Source organism: Poecilia mexicana, unplaced genomic scaffold (assembly GCF_051168715.1).
Source record: "Poecilia mexicana isolate PSO_F unplaced genomic scaffold, ASM5116871v1 scaffold_13, whole genome shotgun sequence".
In the NCBI taxonomy this organism is placed as follows: Eukaryota; Metazoa; Chordata; class Actinopteri; order Cyprinodontiformes; family Poeciliidae; genus Poecilia; species Poecilia mexicana.
In genome coordinates, this window is record NW_028263382.1 from 12,977,733 (window position 1) to 13,000,851 (window position 23,119).

General features: G+C 37.5%; 1 protein-coding gene across 1 annotated transcript; it reads left to right on the top strand.

Annotated features, from left to right (window-relative positions):
- The first annotated feature begins 10,379 nt into the window (after positions 1-10,379).
- On the top strand, positions 10,380-12,570 carry LOC106922102 (lysophosphatidic acid receptor 6-like). Its single transcript, XM_014994233.2, has one exon. The coding sequence runs from the start codon at positions 10,563-10,565 to the stop codon at positions 11,403-11,405; it is 843 nt and encodes a 280-aa protein (XP_014849719.2). The 5' UTR covers positions 10,380-10,562; the 3' UTR covers positions 11,406-12,570.
- The last annotated feature ends 10,549 nt before the right edge of the window (positions 12,571-23,119 follow it).

Genomic DNA, 23,119 nt, shown 5'->3' on the forward strand with positions numbered 1-23,119 from the left:
TTAAACGTGACAATTTTTAAACAGAGGGGTACTTTGGAAAGTACCCCTCCGTGGAAAGTACGGTGGGGTAAATGTTAAGAAATCGAAACTGAGATCTATGTCATCATAGAACAAGATTAGAGTGTAAAATAAGTGCTAACACCTGCTTGGTTTTGGTTGGCAGTCTTACTTGTGTTGATCTCTTTGGTGTACAGGTTGGGATAATATCAGACGTTGTCATAGTCATCTTCCGTGTAAAAACATAGTAATCTTTTTGAGATCAAAAAGAGCTGATGCTTATGACTTACAAAACCTAAATTCACTCTCTGATGTAAAGACCAACATTAATATTCTGTGGCTCTCATCACAGTTATGTTGCAACAGTGTTGCCTATCAGTCGTGCATGCTCTAAAAATGTGAAATTAGCATTATTTAGACTTCAGAATGGTTTTGTTACCATTGCCATTGGGCGTGTCTTTATTCCTAAGTGCTACATGGGAATTTGAATAATATTGTTCAGTCTTTTTTAATTTAATATCAGCAAACTTTTATCAAATTACATTTTAATGTAACATCTAAAGACAGCTATAGGCTAATTCATGCTATGAAAATTGATCAAATCTTTACTGCATTAGAAATATAAATATGCATTTATGCGTTAAATAAAAGAGTAAAGATTCATACAGCCGTTCAGCCCCAAGAAAAATAAAAGGCACTTCCAGATTGGCTGTTTTGCAAACCCCGGCCAAAAGTATCTCAGGTAGCACTGCGCCTAGTTATCTCAGCCTCCCAATCTGCATTTTCTTTCAAATGTTTTAGATATTCACAACAGAAAGTTCCATCAATATTGAACAAATAGGAAACGTTCCCCAGTACATAGTTTTAGTTGAAGAAAACATTCAATATCACTTGTATTCAACATACTTGAAAATAAAATATTGTAAGAAGTTGGTCTGATCTTACATGGAAACAAATCAGTTCTAATGATTTCTACACCTCTAACTGGTGATGCCAGCAAAAAGATTTGCTTTTGAGTTTTGGTTTTCACAAAAAATGCAGATTAAGATCTGCATTTTTTGACTCTTGCAGTTTGCATGTCGTTTAATTTGTCATGCAAGCTCTTGGATCTTTTTTTTTTTTTGAGCATGTAGCAATGACCTTTGATACTGAAAACTGATGCAGGTTTAATCTCAAGAATCAGCCATACCCACACAGAGAGAGATATTTTTTATTTTTATTTTGCTGTTGCTTAAGCAAATGCCAGATTACTCAGGTGAATCACTTTGTATGGCATCACAATCATGAGTTGTGTAAATTCCCACCTGCCTTATTGAATTCTGAAATGCAGATTAATAATATTTGATGTTATTTGAAAGTAATATCAGCTGATAAACACTAAATTTATGGTTATGGGTTGATATAAAGTCAATCTAGCTTGGTGCTCTTGGGAGCCCTCTGAGCCTTAACTCCCTTATGCCTTGGGCCGGCTCTGTTTATAGCTTTCATTTAGCATAATTATTGCATGTCTCTTCATTTTGTTCACCTGCCAGCGCCTGTGTAGGTGTTTGTGAACATTAACGCCACCAATATCACTAGATGTTGCCTAGTTAGCTGGCTGAATAGTGAGGGAAAACTTGAAAGATTTATTCCTGATTTTAGCTAAAAGAAAGGGTCAGTATATATTTTGCAGGCACATATTTTATAGCACAATCAAGTAACAATGTTACTTTGAACAGATATATAAAAAAATGCATTCTGACACCTTGAAATTGATCTCTGTCTGAAGTCAGTTGCTACATTTCCTGTCAGGTCTCACTGTCTCAGTCTTCAAGTTCTACATTTCCATAAACACTGACAATCTAGACGCAATCAAAAAGAAATACCCTACAGGTACAACATGTTTATTCTAATTAAATTTGGTTTGTTCAGTAATGACTGCCTCAATTTTGAAGAACTGATGACTAAAATACTTTTATTTTCTTTGTAATAAATAAGACCAAACTATCTTGTTGCTTCCTCATTTTTGTTGTCTGCTCACATCATGTAATCATGCAACTTCCTGTAGTAAGCAGCCCCCTGACACGTGTTAGATGTGTGCATTCTGCTCCCACAAAAGAAAAAGGCCACTAATGTAAAATGTGTAGGTGATGTGATGCGTTCGGGTGTTTGGGTTTCAGAGGAAACTTGGGTGTATATGCAAATCAACAACAGCTGTGGAATTTACCAAGTAGAAAAAAGAAAACCAACTGGGGCAGGCAGGAAGAATGCAGCGCCTAGCATAATGTTGCAATCTGTTTAGACCGAGACAAACCTTATATGTTTGAAAAGTGAGTTTACATTGGTTTTATTCTACAATTATGTATTTTACAAAAGAAAGGCGTACATTAATTTAGGTAAATAATTAAGTTAGTTTTGAAACTCTTTTTTTTTTTTTATAGTGTACTGGAATAAATATCACTGCAATGCTTTAGTGTAAAACTGCCAAGATTTCTGCTCTTCTAATTGCCAACGAAGTGAAGATGGAGACTATGAAAAATCAACTTCCTTTCTCAGAATACCAAAGACATTAGTCTACCACTGCCTCTGTGAGGTTGCATGTTAGCTTGTGCTTGCGGTGTTTATCAAATTGATTGAGATCTAAACAGAGGTGTCAGAGCAACAGCGTAGAATGAATAAGAACAACACCTCTAATGTTGAGCCTTTTGTGGGGATTTGGAGTTTTGTATTGCTTGTATGTTACTTTTAGCCCTCTTCTGTGCTGCTTTTTCCCATTTATTGGTTAATTGGTTCCCCTGTAGTCTCGTTGATTGTACCGGCTGTGCCTCATGCTCTGATTATGTTCCGTAGGTATTTAGTCTTTCGGTTTTGTGTCCAGGGTTACTTGTCGTTTCAGTTTGTCATTTGAGTTTACCTGAGCTACCAGTTCACGAGTCTGTCAGTTCGTGGTCCCACTTGCAGAGGTTTCTGACCTCTGCAAGCTGCAATTCTTCTCAACGATTAAAATCATGAAACCTTTTTTTGTCATTAAAATATTAGAATTTGATTCTCAAAAAGGATGAGGTTAACATCTTGAAACATAACATTTATAAACATATCTTATCTCTTACAATTATCAAAAAGGAATATAAAAGTTCTTTTGTGGCTAACAGTTTCAGACAACTTGTCTGTCTTTTTCTTCTTTTGCTTCACACCTCATAGAACTCACTGTAAACATTTCCTCTGATTTGTACTTGCGTCGTTAGGCTTTGTTTGTATCACCAACATCAGTTTGGCATGAACTTATGACACACGACATGAGGTATGAGGTTGTTGGTGACTACAGATATAGGTAAAAATCGATGTACTTGGATGACCTTGTGTTTAATATTATAAACTCAAGTTAACCTGTTAACCAGGCTGTAGAAGAGGAAATGCATTCACATTGTGGCCTTCAACAGAGATGTGAAATTTTGCATTCTTTATCACATGTTATCAACAAGCACTTCAGTTAGGGTGAATAAAGTCAGACTAAGGTACAGTTCTTGTAAATTGTTTGCAGCGTTACATGTATTTCATGTATTTTATCGATCAATAGTCTTAACTAGTTTATCTTTGCAGGGGGGAGGTGCTGGTGCCTATCTCCAGGGACAAATGGGCATGAGGCGAATTAAATCCCAGTTAGATCCATCACAGGCCAACAGAGAGACACACAGAACAAGCAACCTGTGGGAGGAACCTGGAGTGCCTCAAGAGATAACACACATGCACAGAAGAACACACAAACGCCATGTAGTAAGATATGACCCCGTGATAAAATTCTTGCTGCAACTGCGCTCTGTTGCCGTCAAATCAGTGTACTACAGTTTGCCGTACTTGTCAAACTGTTTAAAATAACAGTTTGAGAAGTATGAGATAGGTAGGTTGCATGTTTGTTTTTTCCGGAAAGATTAGTCCCAAAGTGTCAGTGAAATCAACAGTCATTTTCTAGGGTGGGCAGTGTGTTTTTTTTTTTTTTTTTAATCACTTGAAGTGAAATGGTAGTGGGCAAGAGAAAGGTCAGACCTAAAAACACAAACAGACTTTGTGAAATATACATATTAAAAAATCTGACGGCACCAAAAGATACAAAACCAGTTGATCCATCTTTGACATTTCTCACAGTTGCAAACAAAAAACAGGAACAACTAACAAAAAATGACTTAATTTTGGTAGTACATTTTCTTTTGTATTTACTATGCATGTCTTCGTCCTGAGCTATGGGGAAATCATGCTCGAAGGATTCAAAGGCAAGATGTAACATAACAAAGAAACATCTACCTACAAATACTTACTTTCCAAAATGTCTTGCTTCTGTTTGCTTTTGGATTTCAATCTACCTGCTGATTTGAAGTCAGAAGGAATAACTCCAAGTGAACTGGCAGCAAAGCACCTCAACGATGTAAGCGAATAGATGAGAACTAGCTCACTGAAAATCAGTATGTTATGTATGGAGAGTTTTACAGAAAAAAGTACACTGAATGATCTAAAATATTGGCAGAATCGTCTCTACAGTGTACACGGGTGCAGTAGACAGGCTGTGTTATTTTACAAGCTGCAACAGAGGCTGAAAACTGAACAGTCTGAAAAACCAGATATCATGGAACTCACTTTTTCAAAACCCTAATTCAGAAGGTTTTATTAAGCAGATTTCTCTGTTTCAAAAAAACTGTGGTCTCACATAAACTATGCAAGTCCAATCAAAGCATTGTAATACCCATTCCTCACCAGTAGTTGGCAACAACATTGACCATAACAATCTTCAAATTCAAAAAACTTGCTATAAAGATGATGCTATCCTCAAAAAAATAAATAAATGAATAACTCTTCCAAAAAAATGTACTGATGTTTTCTGTGACACTGTTTACCCTTTCCTATAAGTCGTATGACTTTTTTTTTTTTTAGTATTGACTGGAAATGTGTCAGGACAGTGTGAGATACATAAAAGAAACACACAACAGTTTTTGTTGTGGTTTCCAGCAAAGTAGTGTGTGAAGGAGATGAGAGTCCCTTTTCACACTACTGCTGTTTTTTTTTTTTGTTTGTTTGTTTCAGCCATCCACTTCAGTGTGGTTCTCAAACATGCTCAAATCATTTTTTCACAAGGATCTCCCCTGGTGATGTTATCAGCACTCCTGCGGGAGTGACTAAATATTCCCAGAAAGCACAGAATGATTGAAACAACATTGAATCAATGTCAGCCAGAAACATTGAATCAATGTTGAACGCTGACATTGAAACAGCATTGAAAGTGGTCGGTCACTTGTATGTTGAATCAACATTAGGGTTTCAACCATAACTGACATTATATCAATGTTGATTCAACCATCATCTGTATGTCAATTTACATGCATATTTGTGTTATTACATTGAATCAGTTAGGAATCAACGTTGATTCAACCTTCATCTGAATGCGGATCTACACGCATTTTTGTGTTTATTCTACATTGAATCAACGTTGATTCAACCTTCATCTCTGCATGCATATTTCTGTTGATTTTACATTGAATTAATGTTGATTCAACACTCATTTGACTGTGGATCTGCACGCATATTTGTGTTTTTTCTACATTGAATCAGTTAGGAATCAACGTTGATTCAACCATCATCTGAGTGTGGATCTACATGCAGATTTGGGTTGATTTTATATTGAATGAAAGCTAAGTATTTATGTACATTTTTAGGTCTGATAGGTCTCTACATCATAACATACCACTAAAAGTTTCTTCACTGATGTTAAACACACTATATTATTGGCAGATCATGGGTAAACTGTGTACAAAAGGTTAAAAATGGCAACATGGGTTTGATGTAACATTTTATTTAAGAAAAGAGGGACAGATCTTTAAACATATTTGATTCCTTTTTGATTGTCAAAACAACAGTCTGTTGTCCACAGAAGAACAGAGTCCATGAGGTTAAGCTTTGTCCTGTGTGAACTAGGGAAACAGTACAAGTTGTGGTAACCCCAGTTTGACTCTGGTTGGTGTCACTTTGATTCCTTGCGATGTCTTCCTCTCCTTCTGGCGTGTAATGAGGCCACTTCTTGACAGTTTCACTGCAGTCCTCAAGAGTCAGCTTTCGGTCAAACTGCAGAGCAACGGCTGAAAAACAAAAATGAAAGTGAGGAAGGTGCCGGTTAGAAAGATGATAAACATCTGAAAAGTTCTGAAAGACATTGAAAGATTAAACAGTGTACTGGTTACAGGTCTGAGAACAAATACAAACCATATAGTTCCCCATGTACACTCACTGTTAAATTAATATTTATCTTAATCTTTCGTTAATATTTATCTTAATGTTTACATATACAACTTCATTTACCTATCAAGCTGCAGGATAGTGTAGCATTTATGATGCTGCACTCGTGTTAAAATGAGGGAATCAATATTTAAAATAAAGGCTGTTTATCAGAAAACCTAATGATAAAACTCAGGGAGGATCAGGGTTTATTTAACACACCAGAGACAAATAAATAGAGCAAAAAGTGATTTATACTGTAGTTGGAAAAATATTTATAATTTATACAGAATAAACTTCAATCAGATAGCTGGTTCAATCTTCCATCAACTACAAATATTTCCAAATAAGTTGATTAAATTCCTTAAAAAGTGTCTATATGCTGATAAAGATCCCACACAAGTAATAATAGTCCAGTTCAGTTTAACCAGTTACCAATCCAATAATCAACAGACTGAATCAGTCATTAGCAGGTTTAGTTCAGTGTTTCACCTGCCTTACATGTTTTAAGTGTTTCCCTTCTGCCACACCTGGATTGAATCTGTGGATGATGAACAACCTTCTGCACTTCTTGATGGCTGCAGACGGTCATGTAATCATACAACTCAGCTGTTCTGGAACAGAGGCACATCTAAGCACATCCCTAAGCACATCATAATAAAAAGTTAAAAACAAGTGATTACTATCACAACAATTTAAAGCCCACCTGGAGCAGCCAGCCTTACACTTCCTTGTCCACCACATGCTCTCCCAGACCAAACAATAGGCCCCACCCTATTTTAAAAATTCAAATCCCACAAAATCTTGCAGGATTTCATACGTAGGCCTGGCATGGTGGGTAGGATGAAAATAATACAAAAGGAGACATGACCTCAATTATTAAAAAATATATATTTTGCCCCAAAATAACCAGGATTACTATGGGCACAAAACAATGCCCTTATTTTTCAATAAACAGATATAAGATCAAAGTAATATTGAAAAACTTACCATAAAAGTGCTCAGAGGAGAATTCAATTCAGAAGCTGGTTGCAAACAAGCCAGCAGCAAAGTGGCTGTTTGGTTGGGACAAACCACAAGTGTAAAATTGGGGAGGTGGACTGTACAACTCCTTGTAGAGACTTGTAGATGTTTTTTGTGTCAACACATTATGCAGTTAGTAATATTTACAGACAAGTAAGAAAATGTACAGAAAGGAATCACAACCCACTGTTCTCAACATGTAGTGCTTAATTTGAAACATGATTAACCCCCACCTAGTAATAAAATGTTCTGACCTAGAGCTCAAGGAGGGAGTTTGGGGAAGAAGGTGTATGGCAAAACAGCTGACATTGATTCAACATTGATCAGACCTCGGCATTTCATTCATTAGATTTCAACCACAAAACAACATTGATTCAATGACACCTTTTCAATGGTTAGAATTGGATGGTTGTTTTATGGTTGATCCACCGTCAGTTTTCAACTTCAACCATACATGCAACCTTTGTGATAATAATTCAACATTGAATTAACATTGTGTGCTATCTGGGTAGTTCTTCCCCAAACCTTGTCCTCAATCAAACTGACCTGCATGTGTTCAGTTCAGCAAAACCCTGTTGATCAGACATCAATTAATATCGTGTGCTGAATTAGGGAAATGCCTAAAACTTGTAGGGCCTGGAGGACTAGTGCTGAAACACTCTGGATTCGATGTTGGCATTTCATTAATTTGATGTCAACCACAAAACAACATTGATTCAATGACACAGTTTCAACGTTAGTTAATTGGCTAGAGTGGGATGGTTGTTTTATGGTTGATCCACTGTCAGTTGTTGACCTCAACCATGCATGCAACCTTTGTGATAATAATTCAACATTGAATTAACATCTTTTGCCAACAAGCCAACAGCGAAGCAGCTGTGTAGTTGGGCCATCCCACTCATGTAAATGGTGGGGGTGGACCGCTCCACACCCTGTAGTAAGTTGTAGATGTTTTTGTGTCAATATATCACATACAGACAGTCAGTGAGAATTGTTATGAACAAGAAAGAAAATGTACAGAAAGGAATCAGCAACGACCATCCTTGGATGAGGAGGAGAGGAGGGGAAGAAGGTGTGTGGCAAAACAGCATACATTGATTCAACATTGATCAGATGTTGATCTAAGATCAGCATTTCATTCATTAGATTTCAATGACAAAACAACATTGATTCAATGACACAGTTTCAACGTTAGTTAATTGGCTAGAGGTGGATGATTGTTTGATGGTTGATCCACCATCATTTGTCGACTTCAACCACAAATCAACCATTGATCAGACTTCAGCATTTCAGTGATCAGATTTCAACCACAAAACAACATTGATTCAATGACATAGTTTCAACGGTTTGATTGGATGGTTGTTTGATGGTTGATCCACCATCATTTGTCAACTTCAACCAAAAATCAACGATTCTAACTATAATTCAACGTTGATTTAACATTGTGTGGTATCTGGGTTTACACTTATAAAATTGTAGTACAAATCTTAGCTTCTACATACAAAACGAGTCACAACATTTACTCATTAAACTAAGGATTTGGTGGCAGCTGTGTTTTGGTGTGTGTTTGTTTTCACGCATGTGGGTGAGGTTCAGGTTTGCACACGCTTATAGCTGTCTGTTTGGGGATCCTTTTTTGAAAACGTGCAACTTTATTATCCTTACTTTTAAATTTATCCATAAGTTGGACTTGTATCACAACTATTGGAGCTTGTACGTTATGCCAAGTCTCCATCTGGTTTCTGTTGTTTCTGCTGGCGAGCAGAGGTGATTACCAAAAAATTTTACTCGGGTGAGAGTAGCACTATTTTAAAATATTTTTACTCAAGTAAAAGAAAAAAGTTACCGTTCAAGAAAAAAAGCATTTAGTAAAAAGACTGCTGAAGTAGTGAGTTGATGATCAAAACAGCAACTGTTTAATATTTAAACATTACATTAAAAGATGGATGAAAATATAAAAACGTGGAAATCTTGGTACTTCAAAGACCAAGATATGAATAGCAAAACTACCAAATAAAATCAGGTAAAAAAAAAAGCAGTTTTTCCAAATTAATGTCTTTTGATATAAAACTTAAGAAGCTGACAAAAACTGCAGGTGAATTTTTTTGGTCAAAACAAGCTTGTTTTTCATTCAGTGAAGTTACTCACAGTGGATAGAGTATCCAAAAATTTTACTCAAGTAAGAGTAGCGATACTTCATAATAAAACCACTCAAAACTGCTTAGTTTGCAGATAAACATGAAGCCTGATGCATGTTGTCACTTTTGACTTTGCTCTCTGACCATCACACTGGGATTTATCACCAAGTAACAGAAAGAATGTTCTCTGTAATATCTACAACATTAGTGAAGATTTTGATCGTGGTTGATCAAGTTTTACATTTTTGTTTCAGCATAAAGAAAAAAAAAAAAAAAACGTTCCCTGCATTTAGATTTGCTTTGACGTGTAAAATGTATAAATTCTACATATTACTGTCAATGTTATGAATACATTCATCTCGGTAAAACTTTTTAAAATCAAACACTTGAATACCAGGAGCTCAGCAGCGATGTGTTTCCTGCAGTTAGCACTGTTGACTCATAACTTGTAGGACTCTGGTTTTTACGTTTCAGCATCGATGCTGAGTTTACACGTTCTTCCTGTGGGTATGCGTGTTGCCCCATGCTCTCTGATTTCCTCCCACAGCCCAAAAATCTGTCAATACTTCTACTTGCAAATGTACAAGTGCCAATTGGGGGATGTCCATTCTGTTTGTGTGTTTGCAAGTTTCATTCTACTCTCTATCCACATGTAGAGCATATTAAATTACCCTAAAGAAGCTCAAAAATATTTAGGTGATCTAAGTGTAGGCCTTTGCTTTGATAGAGGAAAGGTACAAGAACTTTTAAAATAACACCAAACTTGTTCAGTTTAAATGCTTGTTCATGTAAGCTAACATGAAAGGAACAAAAAATAGTTTGTTCTATTCTTGTCTCTTTCTTGTCCACGTGTAGGATTTTAGAGCACAGAAATCTTCCATGGCTTTGATCTCCCACACACTCTTTCTGCCACCTTTGCACGACGATGCTTGAAACCTTCCTCTCTTGCTAAAGAATTGCTCTCTTGCTTCCTGTTTCACTGCGCTAAAAACATCTTAGCACGCAATGCCCCCTCCACTTCACTGTCACAAATCTTGTTGACGGTGTGCTGAAACGAGGCGTTTGTGGTTTGTGTCGCAGCTACGCTCTCGGGCATTTCTGCTTTTCATTCAGAAGCCAAACCTCTTCATCAGCAAGAGCAAGAGAGCAAATGGAACAGAGCAAGACATGAGTTACCTGGTGTATGCGATTATTTATGGATGCATTATTGCTGTTGGTTTGCCACTCAACATCATATCTCTGTGGATTCTGCTCCGTCACCATGGACGAAAGTCGCCCAGCGTCGTCTTCATGGCCAACCTGGTGGTATCCGACCTGCTGCTCATCCTCTCTCTGTCCATGAGGGTCTACTTTTATGCTATGGAAAAATGGCATCTGGGTGGAATGTGGTGCGTCTGGTTCACCATGCTCTTTCGCAATAATATCCGCACGAGCTCCATCTTCATCACCTTTATCAGTGTGGACCGGCTGCTGGCTGTGGTTTATCCGTTGAGGTCGAGGCTTGTTCGGACACCAGTCAACGCCGTGAAGGGCTCTGTTCTCATCTGGGCGATTGTAGTGTTGGTGAATGTCCCAGAGAGTGTGGTCTTTCTGAGGAACTTTGACAATCAAACATGTTTTGCAAATACAAATCAAACCAGCAGAAGAAATGGCGAGATACTGGAACTCACAATTGGTTATTTCCAGCTTGTGTTGCTGCTGACCATGCTGACAGTTAACATCATCTCCACAGTTATGGTGTCCTGCACTCTCCAAAGACATCTAAGTGAGTCTGCAAAGGTCAATAACAAACTGAACGTCATGCTGATTTTCGCCATGAACCTGATGATGTTCGCCGTTTTCTTCTTGCCGGTGTCTTTGGTTGTGTTCTTTGATCACCTGAGGCCCGAGCTGAGCTGCCTCGCAAGTGTGAACTGCTGCCTGGACCCTGTGCTATATTACTTTTCTTTTGACGGGTTCTGGAAAAGAAAGGAGGATGTGGAAACATCTCTTGCAAGTCGCGGAACATGATCAGACTGATAGCAATGTGGCAGTTAAGCAGAGATAAGATGAAATCTATTTTTTTTCTTTTTACAACAAATTATGCTTGTATCAGTGTTTCCTGTTTTATTTAGTAAAAATATAAAAAAATTTTGAACTAGAATTTTTTTTTGTTGTCTTGAAATTATAATAAAAAAAGATTACTAGATTGCTACATTACTTGAATAAACTCATTGAATTAATTTAAGATTTATTGCTAATTTCATTTTAACTAAGAAGCTGCTAGTTTCTAGAAAGTTGTCAAGGAATGCATTAATTTGTTTTAAAGATAATCTTTTATGGTAAAATGAGTTGAAATGGTATTTGCAAATAAAAGTTTGGCATAACCTGACCAAACTATCATGATTTTATCTGATGTAGTGCAGAGTTAATAAGCAACAGGAAAGCATTTTTTTTTACAAATGAAAAGATTTTACTCTGACAATTTTAAATAAAATCCTGAGCAATAACCTACCTTTAGAAGTCGCCTGATTAGTAGCACACAAGCTTTAACATGGACAATAAATGGAGAAATGCAGAAGAACACAACAAATGGATCAGGATTAACATTTTCAAGATTTTCCTGAATAAAACCACTTAAAAGTCTGATGTGCATTTGTGGATCAGAAGGGAAATGCAAGCCACATTTTACGGATTTTTTTTTTTTAATATTGAACATCTTATATCCTTTCCCTCCTTTTTTGGTCTATCACATGAGATACCTATAAAATACTGTAAAGTGTGTAATTGTAATATGACAAATCTTAAATGGTTCATAAGCTATGAATACTTTACCAAGGCACTGCTTGTTATAGAAAAGAAAAGATGCAACTTTCAATGAGTAGAAATGTAAGGTTTATGTTTGTTGCCGTGATGAGTTATTCTTGCTCATCAGAATGTTACACTTGACTTTTTTAAGAATTGTTCCTATTTATTCATCCCCTCTGGTCTTTCTTTTTAAATATGCCACTTCCAAAATAAAGCAAACCACAGCAAACATGAGAACAGGACATCTTTGTTTCCCGCTTCTGCACTCGTAACTGCATTTAGAGTTCTCATTCTGAGCACACGAGATCTGTTGTTTTGGAATAAGATGCAGAATTTGTATGCATAAAATGTTGCCTCTTGTAAATAAAGTAAGGTTGTCGGTTCATAAGGCTGTGGCTGGCCAGATATTGCTTGAGTGTGACCCTTCTTAAATTGGAGTCCTGTGTGGAGGCGCTCTTCTGCCTCGAGCTGCCCCATATATGTTTAATGTGACCTACCTGTGCCCTCTGCAGGACGAAACTCAACAAGAGATGGGAGAGGGAAAAAAAAAGATAAATACAACAGCTTGCAGTCACACATCTGTACCACAGTCTGTACTCAATCCTGGTCATGTGTTTTCACACCATTGTGTATGACAGCTTTTATTCAGTGCGCTGTGTGTGTATTGGATTATTGCACATGGCTGAAAGGGGTGTGATCTTTAAAGATTCTGTTGATTATGAAAGAGGTCAAGTTGTTGCTTTTATATCTTTTATATCTAATGCCACATTTGAAGGTTATGATCTGTTTAGTCTGGGATAAAAGCAGAAAATACACAAAAAAGCCTCCTTTCCTGTATGCTTCTTCCTCAAGTACGCACACTTGCATGGACACGCAAACACACAAACTTTAAAATGAAAAAAAAAAAAAAAAGACACGAGGCAGACGCATTCTGCTCTGCTCTGTGTGGCCGCAAAAGCCTCTCTTCCTGTCTTGTGCTGCAGTCTGGTAGGCCTTTGACCAAAAGGTGAGCACTATTCAAAGAAAGCAGCAGCTTTGGTCACTTTGGAGAGTCTGGTGGTAAGAAAAAGGGAACAAAGCAAAAGAAAGACAGAAATTGACATCAACAAGTGCAAGGGACAATGATCAACAACGACAAGGCCTACTGCCAAAAAATGAATCTGACAAAAACAAAACTCTCTGTCAGTTGTATGTAAGTAAAATTCAAATTGTGAACATGAACTGATTCTTAGGAAATATACATGTATGTAGTTTGACAATGTGATTAAGAGCGCATGTGTTCTGTGCTTTAGGTCGTGACTAAACAGAGCGAGGCGGAAGCCAGAATGCTTTCTCAGCCCACATTTTCATCAATTAAGGTTCATCCACCAATAAATAAACCCATAAACAAATGAAATAAATTAAGTTTTACACTCTCTGCACTCAAAAATGGCTTTTGAAAAGTAGAGGCTCCCTGATGAGAACCAATTTATTTCACATTCCAGTTTGGTGGGCTGCAACAGAAGCCTGTTAATGAGCCCGAGTTTTAGAAAAATAAGATATTTAAAACCAAAAAAAAAAAAACTTAAGTTGAAAAATGATCTCTTAAAAAACAATGTAGCAAGTACAAAAAGCTGTGAGGAGCTGCTAAATGATGTTCTCATTGGGGGCCACACATGCATGATGACCACATATTCACACATTTAGAAACGGAAACCATTTGCTTACCAAAGTTATTGCTTCACAGCCAGAAAATGAACCCCTCCCATACAAAAAAAGAAAGAAAAAATAACACTAATTGACATAGTTTCCTGTTATTATTTATTCCTTTGTGCTGGAAAGATATTTGACTTTGTTCAGGCAATGATTATGTATTAGCCAGGTGGTAGAACCCTTCATAAGCCTCTGCATACCTCAGTCAGCAAGATGATGAGCTATTTTAGCCATTTCCTGTATCATTACTAATACTTCTATGTCACAAATGAATAAAAACTAAACAAGACAAGATGCTGATTTTGAAAAAGCCACTAAATATATTTGATCTAATGACTCGTAAACGAAAGCCAAGCTGATGCAACATCTGAACACTCTTTCATTTTTTTTTTTTACATAAACCAGGCTTGTCAGATCCACAATTTCTTTAGGTCAGTAACTAATCCTAACAATACTGTTTTTGCTAAATGGTATGCCATGCTTGTTATCTGCTCAGGAAATCAACCAAGGTTTTCTACCTCTACATTTACAATGTGGCTAACCACAAACCCCCATTTTAACTGAAGCTTAGCTTACATCTAACAAAACACACTCACACATTCCAAAAAGAAAATCTAAATAAAACATGTGCTTCTTCTTCATCAGAAAACATGACAAATATGGAGGCAGCTGATTCGATCTGAAACTTGTTTCATAAAGAAGCCATCATAAGAACTGCATTTCTGATATACAGTCAGCGGTAAAAGTTTTCACACCCCTACCTCCATTTATTTCACTTTACAACAACAAATTTTTCTGCGATTTATAGAGAACTGATCCAAAGATGAAATGTGAAAATCCGTCCATAGAACAGATGAGGTAAGCCAGACAGTCAACTCGACCGGAATGTGAGTGAGGATCCTTGGGAAAATTTGAATATAGTGGACACAGACGCTCTCCATCCAACCTGATCTTAAAATTATTTTGCAAAAAGTAATGGCCAGTTTCTTTGTGTGCCCAAAGAGCACACTTAGATTATTTAGGGGTCTCATTAAATAGGGATGAATACAAATCCACACACACTTTTCAGACTTTAGTGGCGAATCATAGTGAAAGCAGTAATACTCCACTTGTGACAGTATATCTGTTGGACTTCTCCTTGGCACTCATGCAACAGCTTTAAATACTACTGCTGGACACTGGAAAAAAAAACAAAAAAAAAACTATATGCATACTTTTTTGTCCTTTTCAGACATCCACAATTTAGCATTTGTATCAAAAAAATGCCAATAAGTTATAGTGAAGTCTGCAGTTTAACAAGATGCAGACATTTCAGCACATGAATACTTTTGCAATACTTCCGCAGTACTTAATGATGCAACTTGGTGTAACATTAAACACTTTGTTTTCATACAATAATCCTCTTGTGAGCTCATGAAAACAAACATTGCATTCCTGATTTCAAGAACACAAGCTTTGTTTCCTCAAAATACTCTACTAAGATAAAACTACCTTGGTTATGTATGGGTACAATAGATATTTCCTAATATTTAGAACATAAAATTAAGATTAAGGGCTATGCCCTGCGTTCATGTGACAAAGTCATTGCTTAAAGTTTTTTATACAGCCAAAAGCAGAACCAAGCAATTCTGAGTGAAACTAAGAGGGAACTAGTTTTGCCACAACATTTTACTCCCACACTAGCGGCGGTGCTATTATTAGGCCCAAAAGATATGTGCAAAATGCAATACGTGCCAGATGACAAATATCTCAAATGTGAAACATGGTGGTGAAAGCATCATACTGTGGGGGTCTTTTTCTTCAGTGGGGGAAGGGAAGAAGGTTAGGACTGATGGACTCAAGGTAAATACAGGGGAATTCTGAAAAAAAGAAAAAGAAAAAACTGTTAGAGGCTACACAAGACTTGAGACTAGGAAGGAGGTTCATGTCCCAGCTGGATATTAAATCCATGCATGACATATGTTGGAATGGCCTAGTCAAAATCATAATCTGCAGGAATACTTAAAAACTGCAAAAAAACAGGTGGACGAAATCTACGTTTTGAAATGTGTAAAACTGATAGTCATACCCTAAAAAACCAGCAGCCTGAAATGTTACAAAGCAAAGCAGACCTGCAAAGTATTTATTCACTAGATTACATATGTGATTCTTTCAGATTTTGATTTACAAAGCATATGAAAACCATTTACACTTCACAACTAAAACCTTTTAGCAGGTAGGTTAGAAATGGTCATCATTAAGATGTGAAGAAAGAAAATGTTCCAGTGCATAAAGGGTGTTATCCTCAGAAATAAATACATAATTTTAAATGTATGTAAACTGAAAGAGGAAAACAAATGTCCCCATCAGTCCACAATGTTTGCAGCATTATTTTAAGCATGCTGCCAGGTAATCAATGAAATCCTTGTTGACTGAATGGAAGCCGGTTTGGCCTTTTTACTGTCTTTATCTTGAGCTGTATACCCTTTTTTTTTTTCCAGTGCTCTTTTTCCATTAACTCTTGGCCCCTTTCATTTACCTTTCTATTCATGATTTCCTTTGCTCTTTATTTTAGCCACAAGGCAAATGAAAATTTATTCCCGAGGAATAAACTTTTCCACATCTTGCTGCATACTCCAGTAGGAAGTAGGCTGTTTTGGAGTCTGATTAAATTATCCTGAAATAATTACTTTTCCTGTTACTGGTTGAACTGTCCTGGACGTGGCAGATGTCACAAGTCCAGGACAGTTGAGTCACCACTTTAACCCACTGGTGTTTGTTTTTGGACTGTGGGAGAATAAAGTAAAAACCTTTGAAAACTCTTTCCTGCACATAGACAACAACTTTAAAACTTCATGCAGAAAAGACTCTCTTGCCTTAATAAAACAGTCCTGACCAGTGTACATTACCACTTACAAATGTTTGTAAAGGTTCTGTTTAATAAAAAATGAAAAACATACATTATGAATGTCGTTGGAGCTACATTAAATATATACTCCAACTATGACAAAAATGTAAGAAATGTAGCAACTTTTACTTTTAAATAATAAAGTGCATCAATGAGGTTTACCTCAACTGTTCATTAAAGTATTACAATAGAAAACCTGCAGCTGATGAGAGTGTGACTGCTAGAAAAAACATTTTTTTGTGTTTCAGATGCCAATCTGAGCTGGGTGTTCTATTTTAAGCTGTCAGGTTGGGAATTGTAGCTTCTCAACAAGACTCAGTGTCTGTCTCTTCAGTCTGCACAGAGGTCCCAACAGATGTATGCCCCATGGACAAGAAGGGAGGAGTGGAGTCGAGCCTCTCAATTCAGCTTGTATTTTGATTAAAAGCATTAGTCCTTAAGATTCCATGTCTAAAAAACGATCGTTAACTGTGGAATAAAAATAATAAAATAATCTTCTGCACATTTTAGCAAATAAAAATGGTGTGTGTATGTACTCAGCCCCATTTACTCTGATACCACAAAAAATGTAGTGTAACTAATTTTCTTCTGATGCCTCCGTTTTAGAGTCCATATGTTATTTAATCATAGAATAAATACAAATGTTCTGTGAAAGCCACAAATCTGGCCTTACTGGAAGAGCAGCACAAGAGGAAGAACTGAAAACAATTCATTCAGAAGTCCTTTTTATCGTTTGTGAAGTACCAGGAAACATTAGGAGAAAGATGCTCTAATGAGATTAAACTAGAACTTAACATTTTGTCCCACATGTAAACTGCTACGGTGTCATTACATTCCTGTTGTCTTATACAAACCTTTCTCACTTCTGGTTCTTGTCCACTTTGCATCCTCATATGTTGAATTAGCTTCTCCCGTTCCACTAGGGGACTCTACAGTTTATTTACTTTGTCTTTGAGGCCTTGACGGTAAACCGGAAGTGACTTGACGGCGGGCCAGAAGTAGTTTATGCCATAGACATAATATAAGGATAGACGCCTCATGCCCCGCTGTCGCCTATTGTCGCTGACGAGATTTAGGGCGGCCATCTTGGAGCGGTATACCACTCCACTCGGTCCTATGTGTTTAACAGGCACAGTGACGGATCAGCGCATTTAATCGATCATAACACGCTTTTTTGTTACTGGAAACCATATTCAAACATCTATCAAAGCTACATTTATAAACAATTGTATTATTTAAGTATGTTATTTAAGTATTTAAATATGCTTAGTGGCTAAAACAATAGAATAGGAATGGAATATTCTGATATTGATGTATAAAGAGCATATTACAAAGCACACAGCCGTTCATAATTTATTTAATAAATTATTTAGTAATATCAATACATATTTAAATAACTATACAACACAAATAAAGATTCATAATGGCACAAATAAATAATTAATACATATATATTGGCAGTTCTAGGCACAGCCAAGATACTGTGCAGAACCCTCAAGCTCCCAGGCCTCTGGTAGAGGACCCGAGCTCAGAGGATGAAAGAGACCACCCATGGAGGGTGAGAGGGGAATTTTATATATATATCCATCCATCCATTTTCCTTCACCCTTGTCCCTCAGTGGGGTCGGGAGGGGTGCTGGTGCCTATCTCCAGCTCACGTTCCGGGTGAGAGGCGGGGTACACCCTGGACAGGTTGCCAGCCTGTTGCAGGGCAACACAGAGACACACAGGACAAACAACCATGCACACACACACTCACACCTAGGGGCAATTTGGAAAGGCCAATTAACCTGACAGTCATGTTTTTGGACTGTGGGAGGAAACCGGAGAAAACCCATGCATGCACAGGGAGAACATGCAAACTCCATGCAGAAGGACCGGGGCCGGGAATCGAACCCAGAACCTTCTTGCTGCAAGGTGACAGCTCTACCAACTGCGCAGCCCTTATATATATATATATATATATATATATATATATATATATATATATATATATATATATATATATATATATATATATATATATATATATATAATCTCAGCTGCTTAATTTCAGCAGCTGAGATTAAGTCCAAAATCTGATGAGATCTATCCTGCTGCAGTGAATTCGTCTCTCTTTATAGATTTCTCCCTCTTCTTCCTCACATCGTGTCTTTATGAAACTTTCAAAACAAAAACGGAAGATTTGGGATGTATCTTACTAGTGAAAGAATTACATATAAATAATAGTCTTTACCACCTGTGTAAACTTTGCTGGTGAATGTTATAACACATAAGTTTTATAATATGTGTTATATTGTTTCATTTCTAATGCTCTTGTGTCATATAATCTAAGTCAATGTTGGAGAATAATTAATATTTTTAGATGTACAGAATCTCAGTTAGTCTTCATAGCGGGGCTGAACCTGTATTACACCAAGCACTGTAGCTAATATTAGCTGGTATCTCGCCGGTGGACATAAATACAGTAAAGTAATATTCTAATATATAATATAATCACAATATATACACAATAATATGTCCATCTTACTTGTGAAATGCTGTCTGTGGAGCCCTCACATCAATAATCCATAGATCCGAACAATAATATCCCTCAGAGCTGAGGCATCGTCTATTGTTTTGATTGAGGAAAGTAGGAGTTTATACCGCTCTAAGATGGCCGCCGTATTTCCTGCGCCGGAGCAGCCAATGCGGCGTCTACCCTTATATTATGTCTATGGTTTATGCCACCGTCAGACGACTCAAACAAGCTAAATTAACCTTAAAAATTACTTATCACATACATTCTTCAATATTGCTGAACGAGGTGAGTTGATTTTGAATATTATAATCTATTGAGAAATGTGTTGTTGTCCTAAATGAGTGCTTTAGCAGATTAGCTGTAAGCTAATGAAAATGCTGGTGGTTTTCATGGCATATTTAGTACATTAGCAGATAATTAGCTAAGCCAATACTTGAACTATACAGCTGCATATCTCTGCATACCAAGAGAGTATGATTTGTGCTTCATAATCAGGGATTACTGTATTTATTGAGATTTGTGGTCATAAATTGACAAAAATCCTCCATAAGTTGGATGTGGAGAGTCAGTCATCATCAGTTGGGAAGCAACATTGGAGAGAGGAGTAAGTTTGATTTGAACAAATTATTAATTTCATTGTATTCCTGTCAGCCTCTTGTTTTCTTTTGTCAGAAGGAAAGCTCTTACTCAGAATAAAGGGATTAATCTAATTTTGGCATTATAAGACATTTAGAGAAAAGAGCTTTATGTAGCCTGCTGTGAGATTAAATGTAGGAAGTACCTTTGTCTTGAAAAGTGTTTGTTCAATCTGGACACAAAGTCGATATGGAGTCTCAGCAAGCTGTGCTCAGCAGCAGACAGACAAACTGTACCTTCGTATATTCCACACAAATACAGGAGTGTTTTTATTAATTTGTTTGTTTTTCATTTATGACCATAAAAGCATCAGTTTTCTAAAACGTTGCACTCCATCAAATGAGGTGCCTTTAATGAACTTACTCTGAGCTTTAGAAAGACAACTCAAAGCTTTCCATACAGCACTTTAATCAAAGTATAGTGGACCTCAGTTATTTTAGACCCCTCTAAAAATGCTTGTAATCGGCAATATAAATAGAGCAAATGCCAAACATACCTCAATTTGCCAAAATAATTTTATGCATAAATAAAATAAAGGTTATTATTACTATGCACACAGTGGAAGCCATCTTAGCATTACAGCAGAAGCAAACATCTTGGTGCTTAGGTAATTCAACTTTTCAAGCTGGATTTTCCTTCAAATATTTTAGATATGCAGGACAAACAAAATCAGTGAAGAGGCAAACTTTGCGCAAATAATTTGGAGTTACGTTCCAAAGAAAGATCTGCAAATACTATATCAGCAATTGGTGGGGATCCTCTATACACTGTTTCATTGAATAGTGACTTGCTTTATTCAGGTTTTAAGGAAGACACGTTGAGTATTTTATCTTATGTACTTCAGTAAGGCTCACCTGCCTGTTGGGCCTGTTACTCAGCTACTACAACTACTAGAAAAATATTTGGTTTTAATAATATAATTTGTACATTAAACAGCAGTTAATCTGGTTGTCAGTGTCAACAATTCTATTGCTGTGAAGGCAGATACATTTTTGCAAATACTTGCAGCACAACACTTGGAATTTATTCAGACTTATTCTCATGCAGAACTGCTAGTTTAGTTTTATAGTGTGTAATTGGAAAGAGAGGATGAAAGAAGGAAAGAGAAATGACTTAAGTGGATGCAGAGGTTTTTGAAATGTGTTTTTTTTCAGACTGTAAAAGAAATAATATTTGCTTTTGTAGTGCTTGGTAATGGGATTGAGAAATTTGCAAGGCTTTTTAGCAGATGACAACTTATGGCCCGGTTCCTGGCAGTGAGGCGAGGCAAAGCAGGGCCAGGAGGCATCCTCACAGCATCAGACCTCTGCGTGATGTAGGCGGCATCAAAGCAGCACCACCAACACTTCCTCGGAGAGAGCCCGGGGTTGGAGAGGTGGGGATGGGGGGGACCGCCAGGGGGATGACGCTCCATCTCCCTGCCTTTCTCTTCCTCCTCTCATCTTCCCCGCTCACCTCCTCCCCCTGCTCCTGCTGCCGCTCCAGCTCCAGCCAGCTGTCAGTGGGAGTATGCTGAGGCACTGCACTCTGTCACACACACTAACTGGAGAGCGAGGGAACCGACGGGCGGATAGAGAGATCTGAATGCGGTGACAGTGGAGTGATTAGACCATGTATAGAGCCGGGAAGGAGGCATCAGGAGAAACAAGGGCAGGGTGCGGGAGGAGATATGGGATGAAAGATGGGACAAATAGAAACATGGGAGGGTGATTGCTTGAGACAAAATGACCTAGGAGTTGAGGGACAGATAAGAGAAGGAGGAAGGCGCTGCTAGATTGCCCAGAGGCACAAGATGGGAAAATGGGGTTTAGGGGTGCGTAGCGACAGGAAACAGAATGACAACAACAAGATCCAGGAGCCGTCTGGCTTGGTTAGTCTGCAATATCAAGTTTAAATTTATTCACTGTAGAGTAGGAAAAAAGAAAATACTTATTTTAGTTTAACTACCACTTCAGATTGACTCATAAAATGTTGCACATATACAATAAAGGAGTTCGCTTTTCTCTATGATTATATTCCAAATAGCTGCACAATGGACCATTAGGTTCAGCAATGAAGAAGATGGAGTTTCTGTTCTCCCCATGTGTTCGGCAAATTATCAAATTAAGATGCATGAGTGTGCTTTTCTATCTGTCACACTTGCTGTGCACAGAGGAATCTCCAGCCTGACTGCTGGGTGGAGAAAGCTGAGAGTCCGTGGGACGGCATTTCTGAATGGGTCCACCATAGATGTGGAAACAGCCTTTAAACTGTAGTTTCTTCTTGCATTTTCCATGCAAGTTGTTGATGGAAACTGCAGTGTTGAGAACACAACAGGCTGGAATGAACCCATCATTGCCTTGCAAAAGCATTTGCGCCGTTTGAACTGCTACTTATTAACACAGTACCACCAGACTTCAGTGTGTTTTTATTTTATGTTGAAGGATAACACACGTTAGTGCATATTTGTGAAGTGAAAGAAAAATTAGACGTGGGTTCAGAAACATTTTAATGTGCACAAATGTGTGGCATTCGTTTCTACCCGCTGAGTCAACACTCTGTAAGGCCACCTTTTGCTGTAAGTTTCCAGTTTCACGTTTATTCGTATAGTACTTTTCCGGAGCAATGCAGTTAAAGCAAATTTATTCACTATGTAGTGAATAAATTTAAACTTGATATTGCAGACTAACCAAGTCAGATGGCTCCTGGATCTTCTTGTGTTTTTATGCTTTACATCATAAAAACAGAAAGACTTGCAAGTACATCTGCAAGTCTTTTATGGCAGAGGTCTTCAATCCTGGTCCTCAGGGCCCAGTGCCCTGCTGCTTCACACCTGAATGGCTGATTAACTGGCTGCTGCAGCAATTAAAGGGATGTTAAGCAAGTACTGCAATCATTTGAATCAGTTGGGATGCAGTGGGAAATATTTAAAATATTGGACCCTGAGGACCAGGGTTGAAGACCTGTGTTTAAGGTGTTTTGCACATATATCTTTTGCACATATATCCCCCATTTTTCTAAGCTGAATCATAGTAGGAATTCAGCATTGCTGCAGGTACTCAATTGTATTTGGTGATTTTGTGACATGACTTTGACTGAGCCACTGAAAGCTGAGTATGCTTTAATCTGAACTTTTCCATCGTAACTTGTGTAACTCGGGCTGTATGTTTGTGTGACGATCTTCCTGGAAGATTAATCTGTACTTCCTTTTTACGTTATTTA

What these genes read in the sequence shown, in the direction of transcription:
- LOC106922102 (XM_014994233.2), top strand. Translation starts at nt 10,563, where the DNA reads ATGAGTTACCTGGTGTATGCGATTATTTATGGATGCATTATTGCTGTT.